The following is a 13,608-nucleotide window of genomic DNA, read 5'->3' as shown; positions in this document are numbered from 1 at the left end:
AATCATCAGAATTCCAATGGCATTTTTCACAAAAGTAGAACAAATAACACTGAAATTTATATTGAACCACAAAAGACACTGAACAGCCAAAGCAAGCTTAGAAAGAAGAACAAAGCTGGAGGCATCCTGCTCAGGGAGACATAACACTCACAACCAATAGCTTTGATTACTATTACAAAGCTACAATACACAAAATAGTATCGTATTGGCATAAAAACAGACACACAGATCAATGGAACAGAAGAGAGAGCCCAAAATAAACCCTCATCTTGTCAATTCATTTACTACAGAGGAGCCAAGAATATACAATGGAGAAAGGATAGCTTCTTTAGTAAATGGTGTTCGGACAATTGGACAGCCATATGCAAAAAAAGAAAGAAATAAAAGAAAAGAAGGAAAGAAAAAGAAACCTAGACCACTATCTAATACAATTCACAAAACTTTCTCAAAACTGATTAAAGACTAGACCATGAGGCTCCTAGAAGCAAACACAGGCAGCGAGCTCCTTGACATTGGTCTTGGCAATGATTTTTTGAGTTTGACATCAGAAGCAAAGGCCACACAAGCAGAAACAAACAAGTGGAACTACATGAAACTGGAAAGCCTCTGCACAACAAAGAAAACCATCAACAAAATGAAAAGGCATTTTCACCTATTTTGCCCACCCCCTGTCTCTGTCAACCACCAATCTGTTCTCTGTGTTTATGAGTTCATTTTGTTTTGTTTTGTTTTCAGATTCCACATATAAGTGAGGTCCTAATGGTGTTTGCCCTTCTCTGTCTGACTTATTTCACTAGCATAATGCCCTCAAGGTTCATCCATGTTGTTGCAAATGGCTGGATTTCCTTTATACTGATGCTGTACACCTGAAACTAATATAATGTTATATATCAATTATATCTCATTTTATTTTATTTTTTATTTATATTTTTTGGATTTTGTTAATCCTCATCCAAGGATATTTTTTCCATTGATTTTTAGAGAGAGTGAAAGGAAGGGAGGGAGGGAGGGAGGGAAGGAGAGAGGGAGGGAGGAAGATACATCAATTGGTTGCCTCCTACATGTGCCCTGACAGGCCGGGGCTGGGGATCGAACCTGCAACCCAGGTACATGCCCTTGACCAGTAATCGAACCCAAAACCCTTTGGTCTATGGGCCAATGCTCTAACCCCTGAGAACACTGGCCAGGGCTATAGCTCAATTTAAAAAAAGGAAGTGATAGAGGGAGATAAACCAGGCATGAAAGGAAGTAGGTACGGTGCAGGCTTGCTTTTGTTTGCAGTCATTTGTATACTAATATTACTTTACCACTAGACAGTAAATTCCCTGAGGACAGGTCTGCCTCTTACACATCTCTGTTTTCATATCCTTCAGTATCACGCAGGACCCTAGAGACGATGGTATCCAATACTATTGAGTTGACTTAAACTGAACCCTAACTAACACAGACTTGAAGGTGGCCACCCCCCTTTATCATTGGATTTTGATGGCATTCAATAAAACAAAGGAGGGTCTTTATAATGCCAATGTGGACAAATAGCTCTGATTAAAGCAGCTATGAAGGGGTAGATTATTTGATTATCCCTGTGTAGCATGTGTGACTGAAAAAATATTAAGATATTTTAGAATTAAACTGTCAAAATATCATTCTGATTATATTTTAAATTAATCTGTTGGCTCATTGTGAATAACATAGGGCAAATACAAAAATAATGTGGTGTATAAAAATGTAAGAAAGTCAAATTAACCTCTTACACAGGATTAATTCTTTGGTTGAAATCAGGCCTTTTCCTCTGGAGCGATTTTGTATTGAGTGGATCCTTACTGTTTACAGGCTTATTCCTCTTGAGGAGTTAAATAAAGACCTGTGGCTTAGCAAGCTTACAAAATAGTGCTACCTAATTGCTTTTGTTTTTAGGGAGAAACCTTGGTTTGAATGTTGTTGTTTTTTAGTTTTTCCAGTGAAGAAGCGCTTTCATGATTGATGGTCTTCTTGTTAAAATTGATTTCTGCTGATATTCCAATATGTGTGTGTGGTTTGTGTGTGTGTGTAATATATTAATGTAATTCACATAGCACATTATTCACCCATTTAAAGTGTACAATATAACTGGTTTTTAGTCCAATAGATATTTATATTCATTTTCAATCAGAGGAAGCAATAATGACAGTTTGACTAACTTCTCACTTCTTTTGGCCTCAATTTTTCCTACAGTTTATAATTTCATATTCCCAAGATTTGTCAGAATGCTAAGAATCAATCAACTGGCATCTGCCATTGAGTAGTTAAGGTCTCAGAACTGTAGAGAACCAATGGAATATAAACTAATAACAGTCTTTGCTATCTGTATTCTCAGGCAATGAATGAAATACAGAAAGTATAGACGATAACCCAGCATTGTAGAAGTTAAATAAATGTTGGCTTCCTTATTTTTCTTTTTTCTGTCCATTTCTATAAGGTAGAATGAAAAGAGGTTATGAATAAGGTTCTTGCGATATGAATGGGGCAAACTGAAGCCCTTCCGGAGAGTTATGGAGGGACTCCAGCAAAGCTACTAAAGTAACTCAAGTATCTTCTACCCAGGACTGAATGGGACAATCACTCACTCCCCCATCCACCTGCTTCCTCAGCTACTGCAATGCTCTCTTCGGGGGTAGCATGCATTTTTCAAAGGGGGAAACCGGAAAAGGGAATATACAGGGAGGTCCTTCTCTTCATGTCCGAGAAACTTGTGGATGGATCATAGTCTGAATTCATCAATTTACTTCGGAACATTATTTTTTTACTCTTCCAAGTAAAGAAATCTGCAAAGAATTTACATCAAGTTTTATACAGAAAAAAAAAAGTCAATTAAAAAAGAAAAGCCACCAGGCCAAGGTGGTTCAGTGGTTGAGCATCAACCCATGAACCAAGAGGTCACCGGTCCAATTCCTGGTCAGGGCACATGCCGGGGTTGCAGGCTCTATCCCCCGTAGGTGGTGTCCAGGAGGCAGCAGATCGATGTCTCTCTCTCATGGGTTTCTATATCTCTATTCCTCTTCTCCTCCCCCCCTCCCCCCATATATTTAAAAAAGAAAAGCCAAGCCCTGGCTGGTGTGGCTCAGTTGGTTGGGCATCATCCTGTGCACCAAAAGGTTTCTGGTTTGATTCCAGGTCAGGACACATGCTCAGGTTGTGGGCTCAATCCCCAGTGGGGGGTGTGCAGGCGGAAGCCTGATCAATGTGCCACTCTTGCATCGATGTTTCTCTCTGTCTCCCTCTCCCTTCTTCTCTCTCTAAAAAAAATAAAAAAGAAAACAAAAAAAAGCCAATAAAAGCACTGCTGGAATTTGGTTTTTATTTGAAAATTCTTATTCACAATTTTTCTGAAATATTGACAATAAATAACATAAAATGAAAATGCTCTTTCTCCTAGAAAGTGACTTTTTTAATGTAAAATGAATTTATCATCTGAAAACAGTCTGCTCTGTAGAAGAAGAAGAAAAATATTCCTTGCAGTGCAGCAACCTGTTTTTCTCTTCGGGGAGGGAACTTGTTCCTCCTCCCCGCCTACAGTCAAAGAACTTCTGTTGTCCAATTCTATTCCCACAGGCAGAGCCTCCGGGTGCTCGAGCGATGACAAGAGCGAGATCAACAACCGTCTGGCCAGACGAGGTGCAGGGAATGCTCTGCTTGTTGAATTGAGCCTGCTTTTCAAATGGGTAGGGTGTTTTTTTTCTTCTTCCCCTGAGAGTGAATGGGGTCCAGAGTGCTTTGCCTTTACTGAGAAATCCACAAATACTTCTCAGAATTCGTTAGCCCTGATGGTGCCTGCAGAACAGAATTAGTCCCCTGGAAACTGGATGGTCTTACCGACCCGGCAATTTACATTATTTCCCCTCACACCACATCTGCCTCCCAGCGACAGCAAACTTTGCTCCCGCCAAGACAGAGACCCCAGGAGCAACGATCTGAGTTGAGCATTTTTGCTTGTGTTTTCCGCCTATGCCTTTCCAGTGTGAGCACTCAAGCAGGACCAAATGCAGAGCTGCATTCAGAGCCACCACAGCGGACAGATTTTTGGTTTTCTGTGCCAAAACACACCAAAGAATTAGGTGCTAGGATGGAAAAATAAGTTTTCTCCATTTCCTGATTGCTTTCACAGGCCTTCTTATTATCTTGAACTTTCCTCTTGTAAAAGACACACGCACATTAGGAGAAATCACTGGGTTCTTTATTTATGCCTTATAATAACCATAAATTCTTGGTTTTCACAGGAAGAGATGACTACATTGAGTGTTTAGAACTCGCCGCTGCAGGACACAGGGGAGAACTGGAAATCATGGGTAGACGAAGCATGGTGCAGATAAAATTAGCTTTCAAGCATATGACTAACAGGAAAGTTATAAGCTACCAGAATCAAGATATCATGGGTTGTCATCAGGGAGTACATCAAGCAATAATTCTTCCTAAATGGACTCAAGCTAGAAAATATGTCTTCTGCGCACCAATGTGGAATGGCAACCCAGCAGGCTTTTATGTTCCTATAATCACTAACCCCACTTGCCAATACTAACATTTGAGTAATTACAAGGAAAGACTGGGGCAAATGCTATCCTTCCGACAGCCTTGGAAGGCACAAATACCTGGATTTGCAAAGGATTGAGAAAACAGGAATGTTGAGAGAGAGAGAGAGAGAGAGAGAGAGAGAGAGAGAGAGAGAAACATTGATTTGTTGTTCCACTTATTTATGCACCATTGGTTGATTCTTGTATGTGCCCTGACTGGGGATTGAACCTGCAACCTTGCATATTGGATGACACACCAACCAACTGAGCTACCCTGCCAGGGCTGAACAGGACATCATAATAATTAATCATGGACAGAGCATAAAACCCTCATTGGCAACATCAGTAATCCATGGCTGACAGACCCATCTGACTTCTGGCTTTCTCTTTCCCCTACTTCTATGCAGATGTCAACATATACAGTCTTCCGGTACTTAAATACCAGTAAATGTTGCTGTAACTCTGCTCCATGGGGCTTGGCAGTGTCGGGAAGCCCAGAGAGGGACAGGGCATGGGGAGGCGGTGTGGCACTCTGAAGGGAAGGAATGCACAGTCTCCAGACATGTGGTTGGGCCACCAGGCAGTCTTGGACTGCTGAGCAGAGGGGGGGAAAGTTAGCAGGAAACAAGGAGGAGATGGTCCTTTCCCATCCCAATGGCCATGTGCCCCACAAAGACAAGGTCTACCTGGAAACAAAAGGCTGCAGCAGCAAACCAAAGAAGGCATGGCTGACAGGAAAGGGTGTGGAGGTCGCGTGCATGGGACAGTCTGCAATATGAGCAAGCCAGAGCCAGGCAGAGCTCGGATTCTAACCCTGCCCCACCGTTCACTGGCTTAATGCTTTTTGCGAGACGCAGAAACTTAGCTTCCGTTCTGGTAACATGTGAAGGACAGCTTCCTAGAAGTGCCATGATCATCAAATGAGCTCATGTATGCAAAGCATTTAGCACAGCAGCTGGTGCTGTGTAGGGACTCGGCCAGTGGGAGCTGCTGGTGAATGGTGTCTAATTCTATTACTCTGAGCAGTGGCTGAACAACAAAGAACCATGGGACTCACATCCCTAGTCAACCCAAACGGGACACGATAAATATGGCAGCACACTTGAAAAGCGAATTCATTTTCTAAAATAAACAAGTAACTTTCATGAATTGGCAGAACTGGAAGAGGCCTTCAGAACTCTGGTCAGACTTCCTCATTCACTGATGGGAAAATTGGAGAAGGAAATGGAAAGGCTATTGCGGTTTGGATATCCATGGGCCAAAAATGTATTTTAATTAAAGGAAGGTTAGTCATCCTTTCTTTTATATGTCAACACAAGGTGAAGGTGGAGTTAGAAAGGAATATTCATAGTGTTATTAGTACACACATTATACATATACATACATATATATACGAACGGGTTCTGGGTATGTCTGCCGTGAAAATACTGGACTCTGTATAAATACATAAGTGCAAATACACATATCGTTTAGAAATAATAGAGCTAATCCAGAAAGACGCCTAGCAGAAAGTTATTCATAGACCTCTGTGAACTTGACTGGCCTCCATCACCCAGAGTTGCCCATTTGTAGAGTAAACGTACCTGGTCGGATTCTTGGAAGCTTCCTGGAGGACCGAGTGAAAGCGCTTCAGGAATAATCTGGGGGTGACACAGGATGTGCTCCCCCAAACTACAGCCAGGTCACTCACCTGTCCAACAGCAAGTTAGGAGCAAACAGGAGCTTCCCTGGGTGCTCCATGGAGCGCCAGACGAGACCAATCATCAGGATCTCTAGCCATGCACATTCCAAAAGGTGGACCTGATCATGGAGGGTCAAATCCACAAAGCCTGAAACAAGACAAGAAAAACCCTGCTGACTTCACATAAAAAGCAGACATTGCTGGTAAGAGGGATCTGAACGAATAGGCTCTGTTTTCTATGTGCCCTTACTATGGGTTAGAAGCAATGCTAAGCACTTCTTGTGCACAATTTCTTTTAATCTCTTATTAATACAACAACTCTAAGAGGTAGGAACCGATGGGGATACCATTTTACAGATAAGGAAACAGATGTTCAGAGAGCTTATATGGTGTTAAGGTCAGAGATGGAATATAATCTCCAGAAGCTATGCCCTTGAGCACAATTGACACTACCTCTGATGAGCTGCAATTAATTATAGACTTTGGATCAGGTGACCAAGTAAATCCAACCACACAAATTAAGATAGGACAGAATCACAGAGGCATTAAATTAGCAAGATGTCCATAAAGTTGGCTGCTTTCCGAATCAGTTTCCTGTTCTTTTCCCCTGAGGCAATCCATAGATTCTGCTTTCTTCTTTGGTCTCTCTGCCCCCAGCCCTTTGCTCTCTCTTGTCCATGAGACTGGCTCCAGCAATCCCATTTTCTGTGACCTTTTCTTCATTTTATCTCCCCAACACTATACTTTTTTTTCTTTTTAAATTTTATTTTATTGTTGAGAGTATTATAGATGTCCTTCATTCTCCCCCTATGTCCCCCACCCATGTCTCACGCACCCCCCAGGTCTTCACCTGTCTATTGTCTGTGTCCATGGCTTATGCATATATGCTTATTTGATGAATCTCTACCCACCCTCCTTCCCATCTCCCCTCTGAGATCTGTCAGTCTGTTTTATGCTTCCATCCTTGTCTATGATCCTATCTTGTTTGTCAATTCATTTTGTTCTTTAGATTCCACATATAAGTGAGATGTTTGTATTTCTCTGACTGGCTTATTTTGCTTAGCATAATATTCTCCAGGTCCATCCATGCTGTCTCAAAGGGTAAGAGAGCCTTCTTTTTTACAGTTAGATAATGTTCCATTATGTAAATGTACCACAGCTTTTTTTATCCACTCATCTACTGATGGGTACTTGGGCTGGTTAATCTTAGCTATTATAAATTGCACTGCTATGAGCATAGAGGTGCATGTATTCTTTCTGATTGGTGTTTCAGGATTCTTAGGATATATTTCTAGAAGTGAGACCACTGGGTCAAATGGCAGTTCCATATTTAATTTTTTAAGGAAACGCCATACTGTTTTCCATAGTGGCTGCACCAGTCTGCATTCCCACCAGCAGTGTGCTAGGCTCCCTTTCCTCCACATTCTTACCAGCGTTTTTCATTTGTTGATTTGTTCATACTACCCAAAGTAATTTGTAGATTCAATGCAAGTCCTATTAAAATTCCAGCAGCATATTTCACAGAACTAGAAAAATATTCCAAAATTGTATATGGCACCGAAAAAGACCCCAAAGAGCCACAACAATCTTGAGAAAGAGGAACAAAGTTGGAGGGATCATAGTGATATCAAACTATACTCCAAAGCCGTTGCATTCAAAACAGCCTGGTATTGGCACAAGAACAGGCATGAAGTTCAATGGAACAGAACAGAGGCCCCAGAAACAACCTGCACCGTTATGACCAATTAATATTTGACAAAGGAGGCAAGAGCATGCAATGGAGTAAAGACAGTCTCTTTCATAAATGGTGTAAGGAAAATTGGACAGATACATGCAAAAAAAATGAAACTAGACCACCAGCTTACACCATACACAAGAATAAAATCAAAATAGATAGAAGATTTAAATATAAGTCATGAAACCATAAAAATCCTATAAGAAAACATAGGCAGTAAAATCCCAGACATCTCACATAGCAGAATTTTCACTGATACAAAGGGAAAAATAAACAAATGGAACTACATCAAACTAAAAAGCTTCTGCACAGCAAAAGTAACCATCTTCAAAATGCAAAGAGAACCCAAGGTATGGGAGAACATATTTGCTAATGATACATCTGATAAAGGTTAATTTCCAAAATATATAAAGAACTCATACAACTCAATAAGAGAAAGACAAACAATCCAATTAAAAAAAATGGGCAAAAGACCTAAATAGACATTTCTCCAAAGAGGACATACAGATGGACAATAGACATGAAAAAATGCTCAAGGTCACTAATCATCACAGAGATGCAAATTAAAACCACAATGAGGTATCACCTAATAATACACTTTTATTAGCTATCTATACTTGTTTCATTAGAAAGCCAAAATATAAGTTTGTTTTCCCTAAGTAAGCAAGTATTGATAGTTTGCCTACTGGATGTTTCTTTTCAGGGGGAAGAGGGTCTTGGAGCTATCACAGGATCAGTATTAAGCAATTAGCTCATCATTTATTATATACTTAATCACCATGTTTTATGTAATCCTTACTGCTAACTAGGTGATGTTCCACATAGACAAACATATTTAAGCTAGAGAAAGACCGCAAAGTCCATGACCCCTCCAGCTCTATGCCATAATCAAACCTCATCAATTCTATGTTTAAAGTAATGCAAAAGTTCTTCCTCTCCTTCCTATATCCCCACTGTTACCATGTTAATCAATTCACAAGTCTCTCACTTTTTTATCCCACTTCTTTAATTCAGCAAAATTCTCTTGAGACTTATCCATGTTGTTGCATATATTAATAGTTGATTCTTTCAATTGCTGAGTGGCATTCCATTGTATGGACATAGCCAATAAATAAATATAATTGCTTATCTTTTCATTGGACATTTAGGTTGTTTCCAGTTTGGGGTTATCTATATATATAAAAGGCTAATATGCAAAGTGCGGGAGTTCAACCAGGAGACTGGGAGTCAATCGCTCGCTATGATGTGCGCTGACCACCAGGGGGCGGTGCAGAATGAAGGAAGGCCCTGGCAGCAGCTGACAGCTAGGGAAGGGAGGCCCCGGCTGGCAGCCAAAAGGCCCTATGAGCCCTGATTGTCGGCCAGGCCTAGGGACGCTACCTGTGCACAGATTTCGTGTACTGGGCCTCTAGTTACAAATAAAACTGCTAGGGGCAAACCTTGTACAACTTTTTGTATGGACATACTGTCATGACTAGAGTAAATACAGGCTGGGGCAAAAGTAGGTTTACAGTTATGAGTATGTGAAACAGAGTTTATTCTTCTATTAGTATTTACTAATTATTGTATTAATTTCCATAGGAACAACTGTAAACCTACTTTTGCCTCACCTTAAATTTAAGCGTATGATGGCTTAAGCATACAGTAGGTGTTTTTTAATGTTTTAAGAAACTGCCAAACTGTTTTCAAAAGTGACTGTTTCATTTGCATTCCCACCAGCTGTCCTCACCAATACTTGGTATGGTCAGTTTCTTTAATTATAGACGTTCTGGTACATGCCCAGCAGTATCACACTGACACTGTGGTCTAATTTGCATTTCCCTAATGACTAATGATGTTGAGCATCTTTTCATGTGCTTCCAACAGATTATTCTACACGACATTCACATTAATTAGACATGTTCCTGCAAATCCTGCTAGACTGTGTACTCCTGGGAAGCATAAAATTCATGATTCTACCAAATCCTGCTTTTTTAAAGTCCAAATTATTGCAACTTCTGCTCCATCACTCAGCCATGCTAAGGCCCAAAACAGAGCCTTTCCCATTGGGAAGACTGGGTTTTGCTTACATAAAGCAGGACTTGTAACTGAAGAGAATGTGGGCAGCTTTGTTTACAAGAAAAACTCAAGAATTAAACAACAGCAATTGCCAGTCATAAAAACAGTCACTGGGATGTAAATGGCAGCCCAGGGAATCCTATCTAATAAAAGAGTAATATGTAAATTAACCATCACTCCACGACAAAGATGGCGGCGCCCATGGTGGCTGGGGTGGGACTCTGGCAGTGTTGCCCTGGCAACACGAGCCCAGCATCCGTGACCTGGCTGCACAAAGGGAGGGGAGGGTCCTCGGGCCAGAGGCTGGGGCGAGGGATGCTGGCGTCGTTGCAGGCTGGGCTGAGGGACAGCCCCCACCCCCTGCCCCTCCCTGCACGAATTTTGTGCACCGGGCCTCTAGTAAAGTCAATAATACTGTAATAACTATGTATGGTGTCAGATGGGTACTGGATTTACCCGGGTGATCACTTTTAAGTTATAGAAATGTTGAATCAGTATGTTGTACACTTGAAACTAATCTAACAGTGTACGTCGACTGCAATTGAAACATTTTTTACAAACTAAAGGATTAAAAAACAGTGATTGGGTTTCAGGCCTCCCAGGAAGAAAGGGAGCATGTATCCCAACAGCCTGCAGCTCTTTGCCTCCGGAGTATGTTGGGTGGAAGTGGACCAGCCTTGCTCTGGGAGAACCTGCTGGAGGCAGCAGGAGATGCCCCCGCTTCTCAGTACCCAACGTTTACTCCAGGAGCAGTACTGATCAGGAAAGCTCTCAGGGAAGTTTCAGTTCTCTAAGAGTTCACCCCAGTCTTCTGGATGAGGCCTCGTAACAACAATGTCAAGTCACCCTGTAAATTAAACTCACTTTCAGAAACATTAACATTCAAAAGTGAGATCTTAGATTAACTGGGAACTTGTATGCATATATGCATAGCCCATGGACACAGACAATAGTGCGGTGAAGGCCTGGGAGGGGTGGGTGCAGGGTGGAGGGGATCAATGGAGAGAAAGGGGGACATCTGTAATACTTTCAATAATAAAGATAAATTTAAAATAATTTAAAAAACAACAGCAACAAAAAAAGTAAGTTATTTTCTTTCATGACATTCACTATTTTATGTGGGGGAAAAATGTAATCATGTGATAATGTCACTCCTGATCAAACCCACACCGTGTCATTCAATACCCTCCCTAAACCTCAAGTAATCACATAGGATGAGATTTGGGGGTGTCTCTCGAGAGAACTGCAGCTGGCCATGGAGCCAATCGATTTTGGAAAACCCAAGAAGCACTTTCTGGTGGCAACCTTAATATTAAAGTGAATCATTCTTTTTAATTCCAACTTCAAAACTTCAGTACTGTTGCCCTACCTGGTTTGGCTCAGTGGATAGAGCATTGGCCTGTGGACTAAAGGGTCCCAGGTTCGATTCCGGTCAAGGGCACATGCCTGGGTTCCGGGCTCAGTCCCCAGTAGGGGGCATGCAGGAGGCAGCTGATCAATGATTCTCTCTCATCATTGATGTTTCTATCTCTCTCTCCCTCTCCTTTCCTCTCTGAAATCAATAAAAATATTTAAAAAAAAAACTTCAGTAGTGTTTAAGCCGGACAGTTTTAGTGGTCTTTTGGGAGCCCCAGAAGCTCACCATAACCATTTGTACCACACACGTCTGGTGATTATGAAATCTGTCTGAAGTGTGTCTGTTAGTAATGGTTTCAGTCTGAGTCCAGCAGAACTGCCCGGTCCTTCCGTCCTTCCGTGGAAATGATGTAGATCTCTCAAAAAGAAACAGTCTGATTATCTTTCCCATCTGTGCTAGTGCCTGCAGACAAGGGTTATTGTATCTCTTACAACCGTGTCCTCTGCAAGTTCCTGGAGGCAGCGTGGAAAGAAGGCTGTCAATGAACCTCAATGAATGTGAGGGTGGTTGAAGGAAGTTAATAGGTGGAGTGTCTCCTTTCTTTGGATACACTGTTCTCAATATTATTTTAGCCACACAGGAGCTTAAAGGATATTTAAGAAATATCCATTAATACTCTCAATTTATAACCAATGGAGAAAAATAATGCAATACATCTCAAACAAAATTATAGTGGGCCAACTATCTATTGACATCAAGCTTCAATCACTTGACCTATTTTCCTTACAAACATTAAGAATGATTCAATATGCAATTTCCACTGATCTGCTATAAGAATCCAGAAGCATTCAACAATGCCTTTCTCGAACACTTGAAAGTGTTGCCAGTATGAGGATGGGAGGTAGCAGCATTTATGGGATGTGAATAGAGGCACCAGCAACAGGTGAGACAGCGAGAGGTGACTCGCCTCCGATCACTTAGGGATTCCCATCTAGTGACAGTGATGGGGATGGGGGTGGGGTGGGGAGGGGCTGTGGGGCTGTGGAATCCACACCAGTGGGACAGAACACATACCTAAAAAGTAGTAACAAATAGTTTATTGAAACCAAGTGAAATCACCTATAAGGAAATCTCATTTTGTAAAATAAAAATTTTTTAAAGTGAACATGGGTCTTTTATTTTTCCAGTCTGCATTTACAGGACCAGTAGAGTAATCAGAGATAGAATAATCTGGAAACAACAGACATGCCTCAAATTCTACTCCCCACCCCTGTGTGGGCAGGGATCTTTCACAGAAAAGACCGCCGTGTATGTACAACCACTCATTCTAAGCCTCATCACCAAGGAAGGACATTCCTGCTTCTGAACTCCATTAAAAAATAACTATTCTTCCTCCAAAATTTTTAACTAAGTTTTACTTGAAAGGAGCTCATGGTGTGTCTTCCCCATTCCCGGGGGGGCCCAGGAGGCCCTCTGCCCTCTTCCTCACTCTGCCAGGGACTGCCATGCAATTGCTCAGTTGGCCTGGGCCCAGGGGAGATCCTTAAAGCCTTCCCCTCTCTTACTGGGGAAGGTCAGGCTCTTAGAAACCACAGTGAAAGGTGCAGAGATCCTTAGGCAAAGTAGTTAGTAGAATATACATCTGTGTAAAGCTCTGCACTGCTATGGAGTAGCAGATAAATCAGAGTGGCTCTTCAGTAAAGGCATGAGAAAAATAAGCTCTACGGTAATGATATTTCTTCTTTGCGTGAGATACAAGCCACAGAGATGCAAAGCAAAGTAGAAACCCTGTAAATAAAAAGAGCAACTTTTCTCAAAGAGTGCTATCTACAAAATAAGGCTAGGTGGTTGGTTCCCTTAGTAAATCCACTGGAGGAAAAATATTAGTTTCCTGACCTTCAAAAAAAATCGTGTTCTGTCAAAAGATGACCCCAATGTTCTCAAAAATGTCACTTATGAAATTGCCCATTGCATTCTTTCTGTATTGCCTTAGCTCAAGAGAAAGAAAAAAGGAAGGGAAGGAGGGAGGGAGAAAGAGGGGGAGAGAGAGAGAGAGAGAGAGAGAGAGAGAGAGAGAAGGAAAGAAAGAGAGGAGGGAGGAAGGGAGGGAGGGAGGGAGGGAGGAAGGAGATCACACCACAATGTCAGCTGCAGGTGGAATAAAACTTGGGATCTCTGGGAGAAAGTCTATAGAGCAGATAATGTCAGAAGAACCTAGAACCCAGTTCAA

The 13,608-nt window shown here is 41.6% G+C and overlaps 1 protein-coding gene across 1 annotated transcript in view; it reads right to left on the bottom strand.

Moving 5' to 3' along the window:
- Positions 1-13,608, bottom strand: part of ESR1 (estrogen receptor 1) — a 211,389-nt gene that overhangs the window by 49,278 nt on the left and 148,503 nt on the right. Inside the window, exon 5 of the mRNA XM_005884736.2 lies at positions 6,238-6,376. Coding sequence (XP_005884798.1) covers positions 6,238-6,376 — 139 coding nt within the window. The remainder of the gene's footprint in view (positions 1-6,237; positions 6,377-13,608) is intronic.

This window comes from Myotis brandtii, unplaced genomic scaffold (genome assembly GCF_000412655.1).
Source record: "Myotis brandtii unplaced genomic scaffold, ASM41265v1 scaffold847, whole genome shotgun sequence".
Lineage (NCBI taxonomy): Eukaryota > Metazoa > Chordata > Mammalia > Chiroptera > Vespertilionidae > Myotis > Myotis brandtii.
The sequence above is the reverse complement of the archived record's forward strand: the minus strand, read 5'-3'. Positions and strand labels throughout refer to the sequence as shown.